At 43.6% G+C, this 19,649-nt stretch overlaps 1 protein-coding gene across 5 annotated transcripts in view; it reads right to left on the minus strand.

The window, feature by feature from the left end:
* LOC146358281 (leucine-zipper-like transcriptional regulator 1) overlaps nucleotides 1-18,877 on the minus strand; it is a 29,762-nt gene extending 10,885 nt beyond the window's left edge. Inside the window, exons 1-5 of one of the 5 annotated variants that reach the window (XM_084807053.1) lie at nucleotides 18,810-18,877; nucleotides 16,978-17,075; nucleotides 16,648-16,736; nucleotides 3,210-3,436; nucleotides 688-767 (exon numbers count right to left, since the gene is read on the minus strand). In XM_084807053.1, coding sequence (XP_084663179.1) covers nucleotides 688-767; nucleotides 3,210-3,372 — 243 coding nt within the window. In that variant the 5' untranslated portion in view covers nucleotides 3,373-3,436; nucleotides 16,648-16,736; nucleotides 16,978-17,075; nucleotides 18,810-18,877. Of the gene's footprint in view, nucleotides 1-687; nucleotides 768-3,209; nucleotides 3,437-16,647; nucleotides 16,737-16,977; nucleotides 17,079-18,586 lie in introns of all 5 variants that reach the window. The other 4 variants (XM_084807068.1, XM_084807039.1, XM_084807046.1 and 1 more) reach the window with 4 other exon arrangements.
* Between the last annotated feature and the right edge of the window lie 772 nt (nucleotides 18,878-19,649).

The raw sequence follows: 19,649 nt of genomic DNA on the forward strand, positions 1-19,649 counted from the left end.
GTTAAAAAAAAAAGTGAGTGGTCTTCTTGGGAGAAACATCCTTCCAAACCTATTTCTTGTCATTCACTCTTAACAAAGCAGCCGTGTTGTTAATAAAGAACAATATGGAAACAGCAAAAATGTGATCCCCTGCTTCTTATTTCCCCTAAAGGGGAGACAGCTGAACAAAGAAACAGCTAAAAAAAGGATTCCGCTTTCATCTTTGTCCATTAAAAACAAACGATTTTAGCCACTTGTAGAATCAAATTAAGAAAAATCCATGTGGGCTGTATAAACTGGTGTTTTCAAAACATCTCTTTGTTCATTCACACTTTGTATTTGTAGGTATATACCTATAAATGTAAATTTGTAAAGAGGCCTGCAAAAGGACTGAGTGTCTGAAGCTGGCTAGGAAACAAGGGCTCTGCTCACTCCTAGAGCTCTTCCTGCTTAACAACCGTTTAACTGGCTTGTAGAGAGATCTGTTACTCATGCTTAAGACCTTCTTAAGGGAGGGGTCTTTTTGCTTCTGGGGGAGAGACTAGAGATTCCCACCTTGAAGCAGCAGGCTGAGCCTCCTTTCTTGTCACAGACTACCAGAAAACTATCTATGGAACAGCACCAGGCCTCAAGGCCATAAGGAAAAAAATTACTAACAAGGGAGAAGAATCCATAGTATTTTACAGGATTGGGGGAACTGAAACTTGCCTGGTACTCCACCATTGTGTGCTCTTCCAGTTCTTCTGGGCCATCTTCTGAGCTGTCCAGCCTCTCCCATTCGTTACTCTCTAGAAAATGTTTTTTACTGATTATTAAGCTGTGAAATGGACCCATGAAATTAATTGGTCTGACTTCTTCCCAACATGGGCGAGTTGTTCTATTATATCAAGCTCTCTTAATATCCCACAGATATAAAACACATAAAACATGGATTGACATATACTGCGATGCTTCGAGGTAGATATCCTTAGGAGCCTGTGCATTAGAAAATAAGCCAGGAGGTTCAGGTCTAGTGATGAGTTTTCACGGCATCCAGTCTACAATGCTGGAGAGCACTGGCCCTAAGTGCTAGCAAAAGTCTCCAACAGGGCTTCTCTGTAGAAAGAGATGCACAATACTGGAAAAATATAGTATCTTAACTCACATTTGACTGAGTGTCTCTCGGCCAACTGCTGTCCAAAGGTTAAAAAAAGGTTCATAAGAAATTATAGCTGGAACTACAACAGGGGGTGTAGAACCTCAGGCCCAGGGGCCAAATCTGGCCATCCTGGGGTCCCACTCCAGTCCTCCAGGGTTCCCCAGATGGCCACGCCCTTTCCCCTGGCCACACCCCTTTCCCCAACCACTGATCTTTGATGTTTTCCTGGCTTTTGTGCAGTTTCCCCCTCCCCCATTCTACATGACTGAAATGCCTCTCTCAAGGCTTAGTTACTGGCAGTAAGCGCTTTTAGCTAAAGCATGCTGATATTTTTGGCCTCGCCCCCTTTGCATTTGGTCATAGCCCCTTTAGCCTTCTGTCCCACCCACACCAGGAATGTGGCCCCCACAAACTTCTCCAAAATGGAATTTGGCCCTCAGGCTGCACCCTTCAACTGCAACGTCGGAAACATGGGGCTGCCACAAAAAACCAGCACCCTGATTCCAAGTTCCAGTCTTTTCCTCCTTAACACATAGGTCAACTTACTTCCTGGCATTCTTGTGCTAAGTGTTTTCCTGCCCCTCCAGCGGCAGTTGATGATGTAGAGCAAGAGCAGGGAAATGTACAGCATAATGGCAGGACACAGGGCTATATGTTAAAGATGGACGGAGGAATTGACTTAGCACTATCCTTTTTGACAGCAGCCCCATGTTTTTGATAACATGTAATTCAACCCTATGCCTAGCCTATAGCCAAATACCCTGTGATGTCCCAAGGTTGTGATGCACGTGATCAGGTATTCTTTAAAATCCATTTTGGACAGCTGCCGCTGGGAACTGCCCCCCTCTCCATCTCCAAACTGACATGAACTCACAGATACAAACTCAGCTTTCTTCTACTGTCTAAAATAGTAGAGACATAAGAACAAACCTGCTGGATCAGACCAAAGATTCATCTAGTCCAGCATTCTTTTTCCCTCAGTAACGAGCCAGCTGCCCCTCAGAAGCAACAGGGCATGAAGGCAACAGATGACAAACAGCAATGCTTTCTGAACAGGTATATTCAGAACAGGTGTATTTTCTATGATAGCTGAGGAAACCAGAAGTATGGTTTTCCACAAAAACAAAACATGTTTGAACGTGCCGCAGAAAGTCATAGACAGGTTATACAACTTCTTCAGCAGACCCCTCCTGATGTTGCTAGAGAACTCCCGTCATCCCTGACCAGTGGCCGCGCTTGCTGGGGCTGATAGGTATTGGAGCCCAACAACATCTGGAGGGCCACAGGCTCCCCACCCCTGCTCTACAGTATTGATATTCTCATATGTGTAAGACTTGACTCACCTTTTCACAATGTCTTTGCACTGGGACTTAAAAAATAACAAGGACTAGAACTGTGATCTTGGATATCTTTCCACTTGCTCTCTAGTTTTCAGCGTTTTAGCACTTCTGGCCCCAGGTTCTCAAATTTGTTTCATGCAACTTTGAGAATTAGGAATTTTTTAAAAATCTGGGATGATCAGGGTTTTAAAAAGAACCTACAGTACCTCACAAAATGTATTGGGGCCCAGTTATTGCCCTTCCTGCTATGTATTGCTTTCTTCTAGGTGCTCTTGCCATCTGACACATGGTAGGTGGCAATCAAAGAAAGCCTTCTCAGTGGTGGCGCCCCATTTATGGAATTCATTCCTGACACCAGGCAAATACATGTTTATTCTCCTAGGCTTTTAACATTTAAATAATTGTAGCTGCTGCTGTGATTTTTATTGTATTTACTTTAATTGTCTGTATTTTGTACATTTTTTCTGTTTTATTTTTATGTAACCCACCTTGAAAATATGGCTGTACGGCAGAATATACATTTTTATATAAACAAATATTTAAAGTGGATTTGGATTGCCAATCCACACAGTGATCATATGATAAATCTTAGCAGATCATAAGGTTATTCAATAAGGTTATCTACTGGTTTGCTTGATCACAACGTTATCACGTTATCGTGGGGTAACCACAAGGAAAACAGGGTTCTGTGACTATAACCTGGGGAATTTTGATTTAGTGGCATGATGAAATAAGTGAAGAAGAAAACTTACCTATCTCGTACCGCCAGAAGTCACACAAGCTAGTATTTTGCCGGCCACCATAAACATAAAGGAACCCCCTGCAAATGCAGCAGGCGTGCTTGAATCGATCACATGGAGAAGCTTTGCTCTGTAGTACTGGCTTCCATGAATACTCTGCTGTTTTTCTTTTCATCCCTGGGTTAGCTGGAAAGCCTGGCCATGTCAAGAAGATTTCTCCGGAGTATCACAGTCACAGCCTGAGGAGAGAAAATCAGGAAAACTTTGATAGCTTGATAGAACTTCCTGAAATGACCAAAAATGCTGTTCAGTTCAAATTAGCTGTCTGTTGGTTGTGATATAGTTTAACTTATAAACCATGAGAGACAGTGAGTCAAAGATCAGTAGATTTACATTGGCTTGGCTAAAACAACTCCCATGGATTAAAACAAATATGTCAGTATAAATTTCAAAAAGTTGTAGAGTAGCAATCAGAGTTTACATGAGGCAATGTAGGATCATTTGCTTTAATATCTTCCTGAAATCTGAACCCAATGCAAAACAAGAAGATAATAGGCATGTCTAACTATATTTGAACCAAACTCTTCCTTTGTTTCTTCCATTATCATGCTACTTTCCATTAATTTAATACAGGCAATTGTGTTAAGGCAGGGGTGTATCACACTTGAGAAAGGCTCTTCCTGTGCTGAAACCTGGCAACAATATCCTGTTCTCAGGCTGAAAGCAGAAAGCAAACATAATTGCTTAGTATTTCTAAAAGTGCCTAAAGTGTACTTGCTGTTATACAAAATTTAAAATCAGGCTGCCCACAAACCTATAGTCTAAGGCAAGAGGGGAAAAAGAGACAGAGAGGGAAGGGGAAACATTTTATCAAATACTATGCAACCCCACCCCTCAAAAATACAGAGATTAGGAAACAATAGAGGGAAAGGATTGAACAGGAAAAGGAGAAACGAATATAGGTCCACCAAAAACAAATCTCAATATCTAAATACTATTCTGTCCATGCATTTTTTAAGAACACAGAAAGATGTTTCAAATGTACTGTTGAAATAAATAAAGGCTATTTCTGCTAAATGTTAGAAAAGGTATCTGTGAAAACAGATTCTTCTCTACTTTTGTTAACATAATATTTAGCCGATCTCCTTGGGCAAGACAACAGCATGCTTAAAGGTAAAGCAAACAGTTCCTGAAGACAGAGGCAAACAGAGATTTGAAAATGCAATTCTGAAACCATTTGGAACAAAAAGCTGCTTAGGGGGTGATTTGTAGCAGAGATATGGGGCTCCTTCAGACTGAGCTTTTATCCTGCGATTGAGATTGCTCCTTCACGGATGTTTGCGGGCTCTTTTCATGATGCCGTGATCATTCAAGGCGTCTCCTACACTAAATGACCTTTGTTCCATTTTTAAATAGATCGCAGATAGTGACCTACCGAATTACCCAGTTGTGTTCCGCTTCAGTTTCCTCCATGAAAAGAGTAAAAGCGGCAAGAAGAGGAGCAAGATCAATGAAAGATAATGGAAGACTCAGATATGGGGGGAAGGGGGTGGGGGAAAAGGAAGCACGTGAAAAAGAGAGTTGTGATCCTGCATTTAAAACGGAAGCAGAAAGCCCCATTTTAAATGCAGGATTTAGCCTGGTGTAGACATGCCCATGGTGGGCAGGTAATGGATTAAATGGGACCTCCCTTCGCTTCCTCTTCTGCATTTTAACTTCACCCCTCCCTAAGGAGCTGTGTGTACGTTAAAGACATTTAGGGCGCAATCCTATACACATTTAGACAAAAAGGTCCTACAACTCCCAGCATTCCTCAGCCAGCATGGCTGGCTGGGGAATGCGGGGAGTTGTAGGACCTTTTTCTGTCTAAACACACGATTGCATCCCTAATTGGATTACTTTTACATTGGTGTATAATCTGCAGTTTGCCCCACAGTAGGGTAGAAGTAGAAGAAACAAAAGAGTAACAGAGGGTAAGGAAGGAGAAGGAATTGCATAAAGAGGATAGTTTTACAGGTAAAAGGAGACCCCTGACTCCTGAAGGAGATACTGAAGTAAAAGAACAGATTAATGGAGAAAGGTAAGTAGGAGATGGTGAGAGGGGAAAAGCTGGTAGGGAGGAGGTGATAAAGAACAGGGAATGACTGGTCTTTTCAAGGCAATAATCAGCAAATGCGTGCTGGGAAAATGATGAGGGAACAGAAGGAGTAATGTTGAACACTGTCAAGGTGGAAGGAGTAACTGAATAAGGAGAGAAAACTCATTTACTTAGCAGGGATCAGAGCGGATAAATAAGGAAATGTATAGTTGAGAAATAAGTAGTCTGAATCATCAAAAACCACTGACACTACTTTTCTCATGAAAGGAAAATCTGACATTCTGTTAGTTCCAAGGATAATACAATGCACAAAATCATCCTGTAAAACCAGTTTTTTTTGTCTCTGTAAATATACTGCAAAACAGTGGCCAAGAATGATCTAATCACATAAAGCTTGGATCATTTCTGGCTCTTTGCTGTCAGAATTAGTCACCCTACACTGGGTTCCTCGCTGCCCCCTGGGCACTGCTAGTTTGGCTACATGCATAGCCAAATATGTCAACATATGGCTAGGTTTGTCATCAATATGGGAATTCAGGCTGGCTTATCCATACAACCAGAGCAAGCTATGTGAGGCAGGCCAGTTCAGATTAGCCTGGTAACATGGCCCCCTGGCTTTTTAATATCCACAATATTGTGGATGGTTATAATGTACAATATAATATTGTACATGGTTAAATTAGTATACACAAATAACTGGCGAGTGCATTTTGCTTTCTGGGAGACTTGGCACTTGTAGGTGTTTGAATTACTTTGTGAACGTTGTGGTGTTTTCTAGCTATAGTCATGCATAGTTCCCTTTTTCTAGGCAGGGAGCTCCTATCGTCAGCTCCTGAAGAGGCCAGCAGTGGTCTGAAGGAAGTGTCTGAGCCAGCCCTTCCGCACCCATTTATTGGCCTGTTCAGACATCATGCTAAGCCATGATGGTTAGTGTTTTTGAGCTAACCATGATGGCTTAGCGTGTTAGCGGCCCTAAGCATGGCTTAGTGTAACTTCTGAACAGCTCCCCATGGTTAACTGAGCGCTACCATAGAGCTCTGTGGAAAGAGCAAAATCGGCTCAGCCACTCCTGCCAGTGCTCCAGATCTCCATAGTCTAGTGCACAGGGAGAAAAGATGCTTTCAATCCCACACCTCTGTTATTGGCACAGAAACCTCGAGCACTTAGCACTGCCAGGCACAAGCACCTGTGTCCACCGTGATTAACATCCCCGCGTGCCCGGCACCTGGCCAAGCAGTGTCATCCCTGTCTCAAATGGCACTCCTTCCCCCAAACCTGCACTCCCCAGCCCCTGTGAAATGGCCACCCATGACTGCTGTGGTACTGAGCCCCAAGATGGCCACCTGCAGCAGCTTCCTCCACTGAGGTCCCAAAATGGCCACCCGCAGCAACATCCTCCACTGAGGCCCCAAAATGGCCACCCGCAGCAGCTTCCTCCACTGAGGTCCCAAAATGGCCACCCGCAGCAGCATCCTCCACTGGGACCGCTAGGATGCATTGCAGCCTGTCTGGAGAACTGCGGAGTTTAGTGGTAACCATGGTTAGTGAGTGGTTAGACTAACCATGCTGCAGGCCAGGGTTACCTGCATATGTGGCAGGGGCTCTCGCAGTGGTTAGTGCTAACCACCCTGCACCTTGGTTAGCCTAACCACCCTTCCCAGGGTGTGTCTGAACAGGGCTGTTATTTATTTATTAATAATACTTGTATACCTATCCAGAAGCTGCTTAAAGATCTGTATGCCCCAAGAACATATCCACCACTTTGCTTCAAACATTACTGCCTATTAATGAAGATTTGACTTCATACATGTTGCCATATGTTTTCATTAAGATTAATAATGCTTTTTCCAAAAGGATGCTATTGTTAATCGTGCTCCTACCCATATCAATGTTAAGAGATCTGCCTTAGATTTTTATTTTCCTTGTCAAATATGAACCTAACACTGGAGAGAATGAAATTTTAACTGGCTCTCTTTCAATATGGAGGGATAAACTCTGGTCAATGTATGTGACAGGCTAGGTCTGAAAATTATGAAGTTTTTTTTATGAAAATTGGGAAGCTTTTAGACATTTTGTCAATAATAAAACCAACACAGAGCCTCTACAATCACTTGGGTCATGCTGGATAGATGTTTTGGGAAAAATGGAAGAAAATAATATTGTTACCACTTAGAAACATTGAGACATGTAATTTCTGTATGCACATCAGAACCCCTAATTAATTGTAAAATATCGTTGATGCTTTGTATGCAGTCCACCCAGTGATTATTGTTGACTGTATGTTTATAATGAATGGATATATAATTGTATCAAATCTGTAAGAAAATCAATACAAATATTTTGAGCGGGGGAGATTAATAACCTTCACACATAACTAAGCAGACAGGCAAGGGAATTGGTAGATATTTCTGTTTTGCGTACACTGGAACTCAAATGGACGATAATTTTACCACATGCTCTACTACATATTTTACCACATATCTGCACCTAAGATGTAGGGAAATTATCATCAGGAGAATACGAATAACCAAGCTACCTCAGTATAACAGAGCTAAATCACCAGTGTAGATTGGGCTATATGGGTTCTTAGGAGAGCAACACGGGGTACAAGGAAACACCCTTCTCCCAGCTTTTAAGTATGTTATCCCAGCTAAAGAACAAGTAACAGAATGAGGCCCATGTTTGGTTTTTAACACTAGTGGCCCTCAAATGGCTACCTAAACCACTGGGATACTTCAAGTACTTATCTGCTTCTTTGGCTGAGGTATTCCCTATTACTGCTGTATCTTAAAATGAAGTGCCTATATCACAAAAACATCATCTTGGACAAGCTACTGCATCAACTGTGATAGAAGTTAGAGTGTCAATGTATTTATATTTCTGTAGGATTATTTTAGGCCACCTTTAAAAACATTTACGAGGTATATCTTTGTAATTTGAAAACAACTGAGACCTGCAACATAATGTTGCAGTTTGGCATGCTCCTTTTCACGGTTCCAAGTTAGTCAGCCATGACCCCCCTCCAGGGGGTTCTGCCCAGAGTTTTAGAGTGTGCTGTCATCAGTATGCCAATGACATGCAACTCTATTTCTCCTTTCATCTTCTTCAAGTAAGATGTGCTAAATCAGTGCCTGGCTGCAGCAAAAGACTGGATGAGGGCTAATAAACTGAAACTCAATCCAGGCAAGACTAAGATGCTGTTAGTAGGTGGTTCTCCTGACCATATGTAGGGTTATCAACTTGTCCTGGATGGGGTTGCATTCCCCCTGAAGGAGCAAGTTTGTAGCTTGGGGGTCCTCCTGGAGCCATCTTAGTCACTTGACGCTCAAGTAGCCTCAGGGGCATCGAGTGCCTTCTACCAGCTTCGGTTGATGACCCAGTTACGCCCCTATCTGGACAGGGATAATCTGGCTTGTTACCCCCAAGTTAGATAGCTGCAATGAACTCTACACAGGGCTGCCTTTGAAGATGGTTCAGAAACTCCTGCTTCTGCAAAATGCGGCAGCCAGATTGATAACAGGGACCAGAAGATCGCGTATAACATTGAGTCTGGACAGCTTGCACTGGCTGCTTGTATGTTTCTGAGCCTGATTCAAGGCATTGGTTTTGACCCATAAAGCCTTACACGACTCGGGACCACAATACCTGATGAAGTGCCTCTCCCAACATGAACCAACCCGTACACTCTGTTCAGCATCTAAGGCCCTCCTCTGGGTGCCTACTCCAAGGCAGGCGCAGAGGCTGGCAACAAGGGAAAAAGCCTTCTTGGTGGTGGCCCCCAACGAAGACCACCTGGTGCCAACATTGTTATCTTTTTGGCACCAGGTTAAAACTGCCCTCTTCTCTCAGGCATTTGGCAGCATATAATTAGTTTTTAATTCGGTCCTGGATCGTCTTTGGCTGATTGTTTAAAAAAATTGTTTTCAGATGTATTTTGTCTACATAGATGTGTGCTATCTGTTTATAGGAAGTACAAAAGCATTTACATAAAAACCATATAATGAGTTTTAACTTTTTAAATTTTTGTGAACCGCCCAGAGAGCTTTGGCTATGGGGCAGTATAGAATATAATAAATGGATGAATGAATGAAAAATGAATGACACTCCATTCAATTCCCCATCCCAGTTTTCCATTATTTTCCCCCAACAGTCAGTCAACATTCTGTGGCCACCAAGCATAGCCTCATTTGAAAAGATACATGCATACATATATTTGTAGTTTAGCAAACCTCAGGGTTCCCCTGAGTCTGCTCATATCTCATATCAGCAGGTAGTGCTGTTTGGGTTACATAAAGAACAGCATTCATGCCTGAACATCAGAAATAGAGGGAACAATATGTCAGTTGTGTAACAAGAAGCGATGGACAGAAGCTAAGAGCAGGTGGATGTCCACAGAATGCCTGGGAATATCTAGTTTTTATATTAGTAACAGCAAGGGAAAGGATGTGTATCTTGTATATCACATGAGCTTCTCCAGTTATTACACACACACAGGATTGCACTAAGATATTTCTGTTCTACCAAACCTTTGAAGAGTGCTAGACTAATACTTAGCGTATTATATGGCAGCAGCTGCTGGTGGTATGTTCTACTGTTGCATATGATTTTGTTGTTTCTGTTTGCATTGATGTGGAATTTTAGATCGTTTAGTTTTTTATTATTCACCGCTTTCAGCATCTTAATGATAGAGAAGTGATATGGAATGTTATAAATATTAGCAGCTGTGTCACTGTATTTCAAGCAGAGCCTGAGGGCCAATTACTTGATACCTCTTGGCTGAGAAATGGGCAGGTTCAGTGATCTTGGAATCTCCAGACACAAGAAGTCTGAAAAACCTTTAAACTAGAAGAGTATTACATGTTTCAAGCAAAAAAACACAAAAATATATTTTTGATACTTGAATTAAATACCTTTCTACTCATATCCAATCAAAAATATAAAACAAAAGATGTTTAAATGCAGTTTTATATAATGTATATTACATCTTAGAAACTACTTAGCTGTCATAAAAATCACCTACTCTTGAGATCCTGAACTCTCCTTTCAGAGTAAGACTCCTTTGGGACTCCTCATTATAGGGCTCTTAAATTAGAGTAGTTTTTCTGGTGCAATTAGTTGTCTCTCATACCAGTCCAGTTCTGAATGAGAAGTAATATCCTGGAAGTAATATCTGAGAACTGATATCCTTGAGCTTCACTGATAGGCAAAGGAAAATGAACACTAAGTACTTCCATGGCACTCAGCCAAAGGTGGAAAAGCTAACATGGGTATGAAGTAAAATTAAGAATACCACAGGTGAGGAGTAATGCCCCACGTACCTTATACTAGGCAGTCTCTTAGGGGAGAGTTTGTTTTAGTTTCTGGTTGTTAGAAAAATGACTTGCTATCACCCCAACAAACTAACAAAGGAACACCTCTCTTATAATTAGACGCTTACTAACAACTTACGGCTGCTTTGATAGAAAGCTCCAGTTTTCAGTGGCTTGTATGCTCAACTGAGATGTGGATTCAAATTCCGGGTTACACTCTGATGGACTAGATACTGTCAGTCACCTCACTTATCTATCCCAAGTTCACTGGGTCTAAAATAGATCAACCATTACTTTTCCCTTCGCAATAACCTTCCTCCTAATTCAGTGAGAGCTCGCATGTTACAGATACAAGGAAGTCCCAGTTTTAATCCACAGCATCACCAGTTAAAGGACCTTCAATAGCATGACTGAGAAGGACCTCTGCCTGAGACTTCAGAGAGTCGCTGCTACCAGAATACACAATACAGTGTTAAATAAAGCAGTGGTCTGATTTAGTATAAGCCACCTTCACACGTTCTTACAAGCGCTATGAGAATTACTTTTATTTATTTAGGTATCTATTTTCAAAGCAAAAACCTTCACAATACAGCTTACAACATTAAACTAGTATAAATACAACTTTAAAACAATACAAATTAAATATAGCAAACAATGCAATAAAAACTGCAGCCATTTAAAATAAGAGTACAACAAAACAAGACACTTGGATGGCCTTCTGAAACAAGAAGGTCTTCGGAGCAAACCTAAAAAACCATGAGGGAAGGGCTAGGCAAGTGTTCCTGGGGTGTGGAACAATTGCAGAGCCACCACTGAGAAGGCCCTGTCTCCAGTTTCTGCCAATTGAATCCAGAAGCTAATTGGCAACCTGTGCAACTGATGTGTTGTTGTTTATTCGGTCAGTCGCTTCCGACTCTTCATGACTTCATGGAACAGCCCACGCCAGAGCTTCCTGTCAGCCGTCACCACCCCCAGCTCCCCCAAGGTCGAGCCCATCACCTCCAGAATATGCAACTGATATAGAATAGGTGTAATCTATACATAGTTCAATGCTCTAAGCAGCTGCATTCTAAGCAAATTCTCCTTAAAGGCTGCCCTACACAGAGCACATAACAGTCATCTACTCTGTAAGTGCATGAATAACTAGGCCAAATCTGTTTCCTTTACATAGGGTCAAAGTTGGCAAACCAGCTGGTAAAAGGATGATCAAGAATAAAAGAGCATCACTTTGTATTCAATGTAAAAACATCCAAGTCCATAGAGTAGTACTGGGCCTAAAACGTTTTGCTCAAGGATTTTTAGGACATATTCAAGCCATTTATTTCAGCACAGGTCAGCCAGCTCTATAGCTGCAATGCATGGAATGTCGAATGGATCCAAAGCCAAGTGTGGCTGAACAGAGGAAGTTCAAAGAGCGCAGAGCACTTGCCCAGACACGTTTCAAACACTACCTTTCCTAAGGGCACAAACTGATTGTTATTCTAAGGTAGAAATACCCAGGGTTCCAGGAAATAACTAAGCATAACGCAAGTATCTAAGTTTGTCTTTCTCTCAAGTTTTATTTAAAGGCTGCTGCACCTAATGCCACCCTATAATGGCTTAGATCCAGACATAGTTATGCTTAGAGTAGACCCATTGAAATCATGACTGATTTAAGTCCTATTGATTTCAATGGGACTACTCTAATCATGACAAAGTCTGGATCCAACCCCAGTTTTGCAGAGTAGAAGTTCAAAATAAAACATTTTAGCTAGAACCACAACAGGAAAACAGGATCCTATAAAACCTATGCAAGATGTGAAAGACAGTGGCTTGGCATATCTAAGATGGTTTGTTATCATAGAACAGAAGCATGCTTTCTTGCAAGAGAGTTTTATAAAGACATTTCAAGAAGATACTTATAAATGAGCACAAAATGTACTAAAATGTTTATATTATCATTGGAAGGTGCCACATACATTGACAGTGCTATATAAACAGAGTTTCACAGACAAAATAGACAGGTGCTTGCCCCCAAGGATTGTCTAAAACAGACAATGGAAAAAAGAACAGAGCAAGGAATGTCCAGGTTCATTTTTTAGCCATCTTCCCTGGTAAAGAAGTCATTGGTGCCCCATAGAAAACAATTCAGAAATCCATTTTATGGATTTTAATGTAGTTGTGATTGGGCAGATCTATACAAAAACAAAAGTTAGCAGCAAAGGCAGGAGTTCATTATCTAACCCAGCACTTGTTTCATACAAAAAAAAAAGTTATTTCCCCCACAACTTTGTAAACTTTTTTGTAAATAGCCTGCCAATATAGATAAAGCCCATCATCATTATACCCATATATTGCAGGGGTGGGACTGTGGCTGACAGAGTATGGGTTATGCCAGCCATGCAAAGTAGCCTAGTGCTATTATGCCCATTTTGCTGGGGGTGGGAGGTGCGCGAGGGAGAGTAGAGTATGACAAACCTGCAGTCTAATCTAGTGTTATCCAGTCTCCTGGCATGGTGGGGTGTTTGTGTGTGGTAGATATGTGTTTTTAGGGAAATAGTTAGTGGGCTGTGGAGTTGATTGTAACAGCAGTGCAATTAAGTAACTGCTTGAGGGGGTGAAGGGAACCAGTATCTTCTTGAAATGTCTTTATAAAACTCTCTTGCAAGAAAGCATGCTTCTGTTCTGTGATAACAAATCATCTTAGATATGCCAAGCCACTGTCTTTCACATCTTGCATAGGTTTTATAGGATCCTGTTTTCCTGTTGTGGTTCTAGCTAAAATGTTTTATTTTGAACTTCTACTCTGCAAAACTGGGGTTGGATCCAGACTTTGTCATGCTCAGAGTAGCCCCATTGAGGGTTTCAGCCACCGATGGGAAGATGTTGTCCAGACATCAGGTCTACCTGTTGAGAAACAGAGAGGGAGATCTGGTATACACATTTCTCAGAGGCCAGGTCTAACCAGCTCAGTACAGCTGGTGCTCAGGCTTCAGAATGCTCAGTCTCCAGATCCACCAGAAATGGTAAATCTGTGCTCTGACGTTAGTTATATATGTATATACTTGGCCCCCACCCCTGCAAAAATTCCTATGGACATCAATTGAACAAGGGGAGGAGGAGAGAAGTGTAACCATGAACATGGGTAAACGCTGTTACACATACTAAAGAATAAGGATTAAAGCAGGGGTGGACAGAAAGTAGATACCCAGATGTTTTGATTTAACTTCCAGAATCCCTAACCATTGACCATGCTGGCAGGTGCTTCTGGGAATTGAAGTCCAAAACCTTCTGCCCATCCCTGGATTAAAGGGTTCAAAGGCCATGAAGAAAAGATGGGTTTTGAAAACCATGTAAAACCTTGTAATAGTTAGCATTCAAATAGTTTCATGTATTCAAGGTGATTTTCATACTATCGCCATCAGAACTGCATAGCAATCTGGGGGAAAATCTTGCCAGACCAGAAGAATTTATCAAAATATGTCTCATACGTTGGGCCCAATACTATTCAGTATTTTCATTGGATTCCTGGCCAGATACAGAAAAATGTATCTGTAGATGACTATGAATTGGGAATGATTTCAGATGTGAAGGACTATGTGCTGGTTCATATATCCCTAGCCAAGGAACAAAGGGCAGCAGTACTGAGTCACTGTTGTTTGCCTCCTTGCTCCTGGCCATAGTAGTCCAGAACCAGCTGTCTGCAAGCCTCAGTGACAGCTGTCACATGTGGTCGACCTGACAGCCAGCTGAGCAACAGGTGCTGCTGTGGGTGAGGGGTGTGGTCAAGAAGGTTTACAAGCCTTGGAAGTTTGGGACAAACAGCAACAGGGGAGAGGGGCAGTCAGAGAGACAGAGTATTAACATTCTTGCTCAGGAGACATTTTTGTACATGTCCACACACTACTTCTCCATGTTTAGGGATTAAGCCTTTCTGGAGCATAAATGCTTCCGGGGATTTAGTTCAAATGGTGTGCTAGGACAGGCATGCAGAATATCCAGTCTCCACAGGTTCCCCACTGAGCCCACCAGCTTTTTCCCAGGCCCCATCCCTTCTCCTCAGGCAGCAAAGAGCTCTTATTATCGACTGCTAATCAGAGATCAAGGGCTTTTTCCTGCAGTGCAGACAGAAAGAGAGCCTTTGACACCATACAGCAAGGAAAAACTCTTATTTCCAAGAAGCTGCTGGTCAGAGTTAAAAGCTTTTCCCATCAGGGCATGCTGGGCAGGGACATATAAACCTCCCTGCCCAACACACCATGATGCAGATAAAGATAGGGCATCCTCAGAAGATCTGTTAAGGGGGCCCAATTTTCATCCCCATTGTGGCATATAGAGGAGGAAGGTCCAAACCTCCCTGGCAGGCACACCACAATAGGGAGGAAAATGGCCCTGTCCTCAGCTGATCTGCATGGATCTGCTCACTCTGGACTCTGGCCATGCCCACTGCTGGTATGCAGCTCCTGAGAGGTTTCCCAGGCATCAATTGGGCCCTTGGACTGAAAAAACTTTTCTCCAGTGTTAGAGGAAAACTCTTCCCAATGCAACCTTCACCCTGTTCTACCACATAAAAAGCTGATGTCAATCTGGTAGAGCCTAGTCCTAACAGAAATGCAAAGGAGTCAAGTCTGGGAATCATTCATAGAATTAAACCTGGGTACAGGAGTTGCCCTGATAAAATACTGAGGAAGCAATGAAGACAACTCAGAGCTTTCCCAGAAAATAAAGGGATATTTTATCAATAAAAATAATAGTGATTGACCAATGAGGCTTTTCTTAGAGGCTAGAACAAGAGGGAAGTGGGAGCGTTTGTGGGGTAAGTTGATTGCACAGGCACGGCCTGGATAAGAAGGGAAGGGGAAGAATGGTGATAGCTGCGGTAGGACTGAGAAAAATCCAGAAAAATAGGGTTAAAGGAGAGGAAAATTATCATCTCTCCTTATTGCTCTGTCTGCAATCCAAAAAAGGAGGGGGGGAGAGTGTGTAAAAGAAACCAACCAGGAACTCACAGACTTGGGGAGAGACAGGGTAGCGCTGGGTAAGAGAAGAAAGAACTGATGGTATGTCCAGGAGAGTAAAGGCAAGAGACAGAAGGCAGGAAGATATAGGCTTGGGTGTGCAAGACCTTACAAAAGAAAGGGTATGATCCTGGGAGACAACTTCCCAGCCAGAAACAATTGTCTTCGGCTTGATAACAAAAAAAGAGGGGTTCGAGGCAGGGGACTGGCTTCTCCTTGGCATTTCTTTATTGTGGGATTATCTCCTCTTTCAGGTGTTGGGTGCAAACAGGGATTTGTGCACTCCTTTTTGAGTGTGGGCTTCTAACTTTATTAACTGCTAACACGTTCATGATATTGTTCTACCAATGGATTTTCTAGTGCTTCCTGCATGTTGTCTTCTACCTCTAAGAAGTAACTTAGAGCATTTGTACACCAGGTTAAAATCCCACAACTTTACCTGGCCTTTCTGCTTCCATTTTAAATGCAGGATCACCAAGGGCTCCCTTTACATGCACTCCCCCTGCCCCCTTAGCTGCACTGTTCTATATGTTTCATTATCAGCCACCAGATAGCACTGTGGTCTAGCTCCTCTTATTCTGGGATTTCCTATTTTCAAGAGGAACTCAAGGTGCTGTAATTTTATAGCTTATCTCTGATATTTTTAAAAATGGGATGAAGGTCATTTAGCATGGGAGATGCCCTGGAGGTTGACAATGCCATGTAAAGGAGCTGCAAATTTCCATGAGTAACCAATCTCAATAATAAGATAAAAGCCCCCTGTGGAGAAGCATTTAGCCAATATAATAGAGGTGCCTATGAGTTGATTAGAGTAGAGCTAAGTATAATGTTGATAGCATTAACATATTCCTGAAGTCTACTGCTGAATAGAGGGTGGGAAATGTTCTTCCTATCTCTGCTAATACAGGAAAGTGTACACTTGCAATCCATTCTGCCCTTGGTAAAATGGAGACCTTTTGCAACAAGATACTGGGGAAACACTCAAAATAGCATGAAATGCCTGCCTCCTTGGCAACAAGCATTTAACTTGTCATCTACCAACGTACCTGTACTGCATAACCTTCTCCCAGAGGAGCTGCTGACTTCTAAGCAGCGCCTGATAGAGTAAGCCCAGCCAGTTCCACTTCTTCTTTCTCTGTAGCAGTGTTGGGGGAGAGAGAAAGGGAGAGACACCCAAGACTGGACTGGGAAGCATGAGTGAGAGTTCACAAAGAACTTATACCCAACCCCAAAGGGATTTGTAATCAGAAGTAGCACCTTCCTTCTTGCATCCTAATGTCCATGGATCCTCAGAGATTCTTCACCCTAATACACTTGTTGTCCCTCTAGAAGTATAGTATCCACTGAGATAACTGGAGTTAGATGTAACCACTTACCTGCCTGCCTGAAACGTCCTTCTTTCCAACTCCGAGTATGGATGCTGGGGAATTTGATATGCCTGTCCTGAGGCAGCAGATGTCAGGGGTGTACTTGTCTGCTGGGGAAACACACAGTTTGTGTATCACAGGCATGTGAGATTCCAAGAAGATGGCTCCTCACAGAGATTCTAAGTCCTTTATAATGCTGCCCTGCCTAGCACAGTCTCACCCTCGTTTGAGCAGACTCTCCTGGATGGGCCCAGAAAAGTTGTGGGGAAACCCCTAATTGCTTCAAGGAAGTATATAGTTCCTGGCCCATCAACCTCTGTGCAAGAGTATCAAGAACCAGTATGATATAGCAGACAGGCTCTGTTAGGTATGAAGGACTGAAATACCAGCCTAGCCATGATGATCACCAAATGATCCTGGCCAAGCACTATTTCTCAGCCTAGCCCCCTTCACAGAGTTATTTAGATATCTAGAAAGCACAGTGTTCACTGGCGAGTTCTATGGAAAATGTTACAAAGCCTACAAGCCTAGCAGATTTAAAAGTAAACAGTTCTGCATGAGTTAACAGAAAGCATCAATTCTGCTTTGTAAGCCTCCTCTTATTGCACTTTATTTTTGTACTCCTGAGATGGTCTCAGATTTCCTCTTCTGATTATTAAGATGTCACTGCTGGTTTCCCAACAGAGAGTAAGTTTAGCAACAAGAGCTGTTTCAAAAGCAACAGCATGGTGTTCAAAGTGTAGGGGGTGGCTCCAGACACTCTGTCAGAGGGGCTTCTGTGCTTCCAGACACATAAACTTAGAACCCAATGAAAGCCCCATAGCCAGGGCTTGTTTTTCACAGCAGCCAGGGCTCAGCTGTGGAAAATGAGCTGTAACAGCAGCAAAGAGAGTGCATTCCCTCACCAGTAAATAACTGTAACCAGCTGCCACACATCTAGGATTGGGCGGAGGTGGAGAAGGTATTCCCAGTCAGAAATTGTGACTTAAAGCAAGCTTATGTGCAGGGGTCTTACCAGTTTAGAACTAGGCACTGCCTGTAATACCTTACAGCGCTGGCTCTTCGGCTTAGAAACGAGGATGAGCACCGCACCCTAGAGTCGGACACGGCTGGTTGGGGACACCTTTACCTTTTATAATACCTTGCAGCCCTAGAAAACAATGCCCAGGTGGTTCTACGTCCCATCATCCCCTCAATGAACACAAAGGGATGGAAGTGGACAGGAAGAGGAGGTGGTCGTCCTCCACGCTCAGGGGGAACGTTCGACACAAGAGAAAACGGGTTTTGTCTGCTCTCTTTAACACCTCCCTAAAGCCGAGGTGAGGGAGGCGCAGAGAGCCCCAAACGCTAAAACATCCTTCCCCAACCGGGTGCCCTCTAGATGTGTTACACTACGACTCCCACAACGCTGGCAGGGGGGTTAAGGGAGCTGCAGTCCAACACATCTGGAGGACACCCGTTTGCGGGAGGCTGCACTAAAGGAACGGAGGACCGAGACGGCCATTCCAACTCCACAAAAAGTGTCTGCACAGGGGCGGGGGGGCCGCCGCCTGGCCATATTAAAAGGGAAACTAGCGGGATGGAGGCGCGCTGTCTTCCCCGCGCGCGCACCACGCACCAGTAAGTTGTTTCGTTCTGTTTTTAAGTTAGCGGAAGCAGACGCGCACGCAGAGGAAGAGCAGCAGCTCAGACCGCAACTCGTAGTCGCCCCCACTTGGAGCACGCGCGGCGGGGAAGCCCCCTTCTTCCGCCCGGAGGGGCACCGCCCTGCTCCCCTCGTGCCCCCTTTGCTGAGGAGACGCCAGGCCTTCTCTCCCGCCGGCTCCGCCCCGCCCCCTCACCTTTCTCCCGCCGTCAGCCGCTCGCCCCGTTATCGCCTCCTTGCCGGGACTCGCCCCGACCGAGCGCCCGGGAAGGCGCGTCCCCGCGGCGGAAGGCGCGCTCCCTCGCTTCTGGCTCCTCACTCAGCCCCGCACGGGACAGAGACGACGCCCAAGTGGAGATGAGAGGGCAAACGCACGCTCGTGGGCTGTGTGGCCGAGTCCGCAGCACAGATGGAAGCTGCGCCCCTAACCACACACACACACACAACGAGAGGGAAGATTGTTTAAGAAGGGAGGGGTTTTTAGGAGGGAGAGAGAGAGAAGCACACTTGCAAAATTAACTCATTGGGATACTTCTAAGTGAGCGTGCTTAAGTTCATGCCTTCAGCTACCCCCCCAGAGCCCTTCAGCCATCCGCCCACCGTGCCTTCTCAGGGTCCCGAAGGAGTCAAGGTGGCTCACAGAACAAACAACATTTATATCCGCTCTTCAAGCCGACTTACGGGTCAATAAAAACCAGAGCAGCCCCAGCCCTCAGGCGTACAACATAAAAAGGCACGACACAAAGGGACAGGGAGGGAGGGGGAAGGAAACGAGACAACTGAAGCGCCCATTCTTGACGGTGTACAGGGCTTATCATAACGACCGGATGTAATGCAAATATAATGCAGCCAGGAGTTGCTGGTCTTCTTATCAGGGCCAGCTGAAATGGAAACAAGTTCAGAGGAACAACCAAGAATTGTTGGTCTCTCAGCTGAGCAGATGGAGTGGCCTTAAGACAATACACATGATGCCTGTGCAAAATCTATTTCCCTGGGTGCTTATTATTTATTTATTTAATTATTTAATTTCTATACC

This window comes from Heloderma suspectum, chromosome 1 (assembly GCF_057233095.1).
Source record: "Heloderma suspectum isolate Gila_16-S chromosome 1, 16-S_ref, whole genome shotgun sequence".
NCBI lineage: Eukaryota > Metazoa > Chordata > Lepidosauria > Squamata > Helodermatidae > Heloderma > Heloderma suspectum.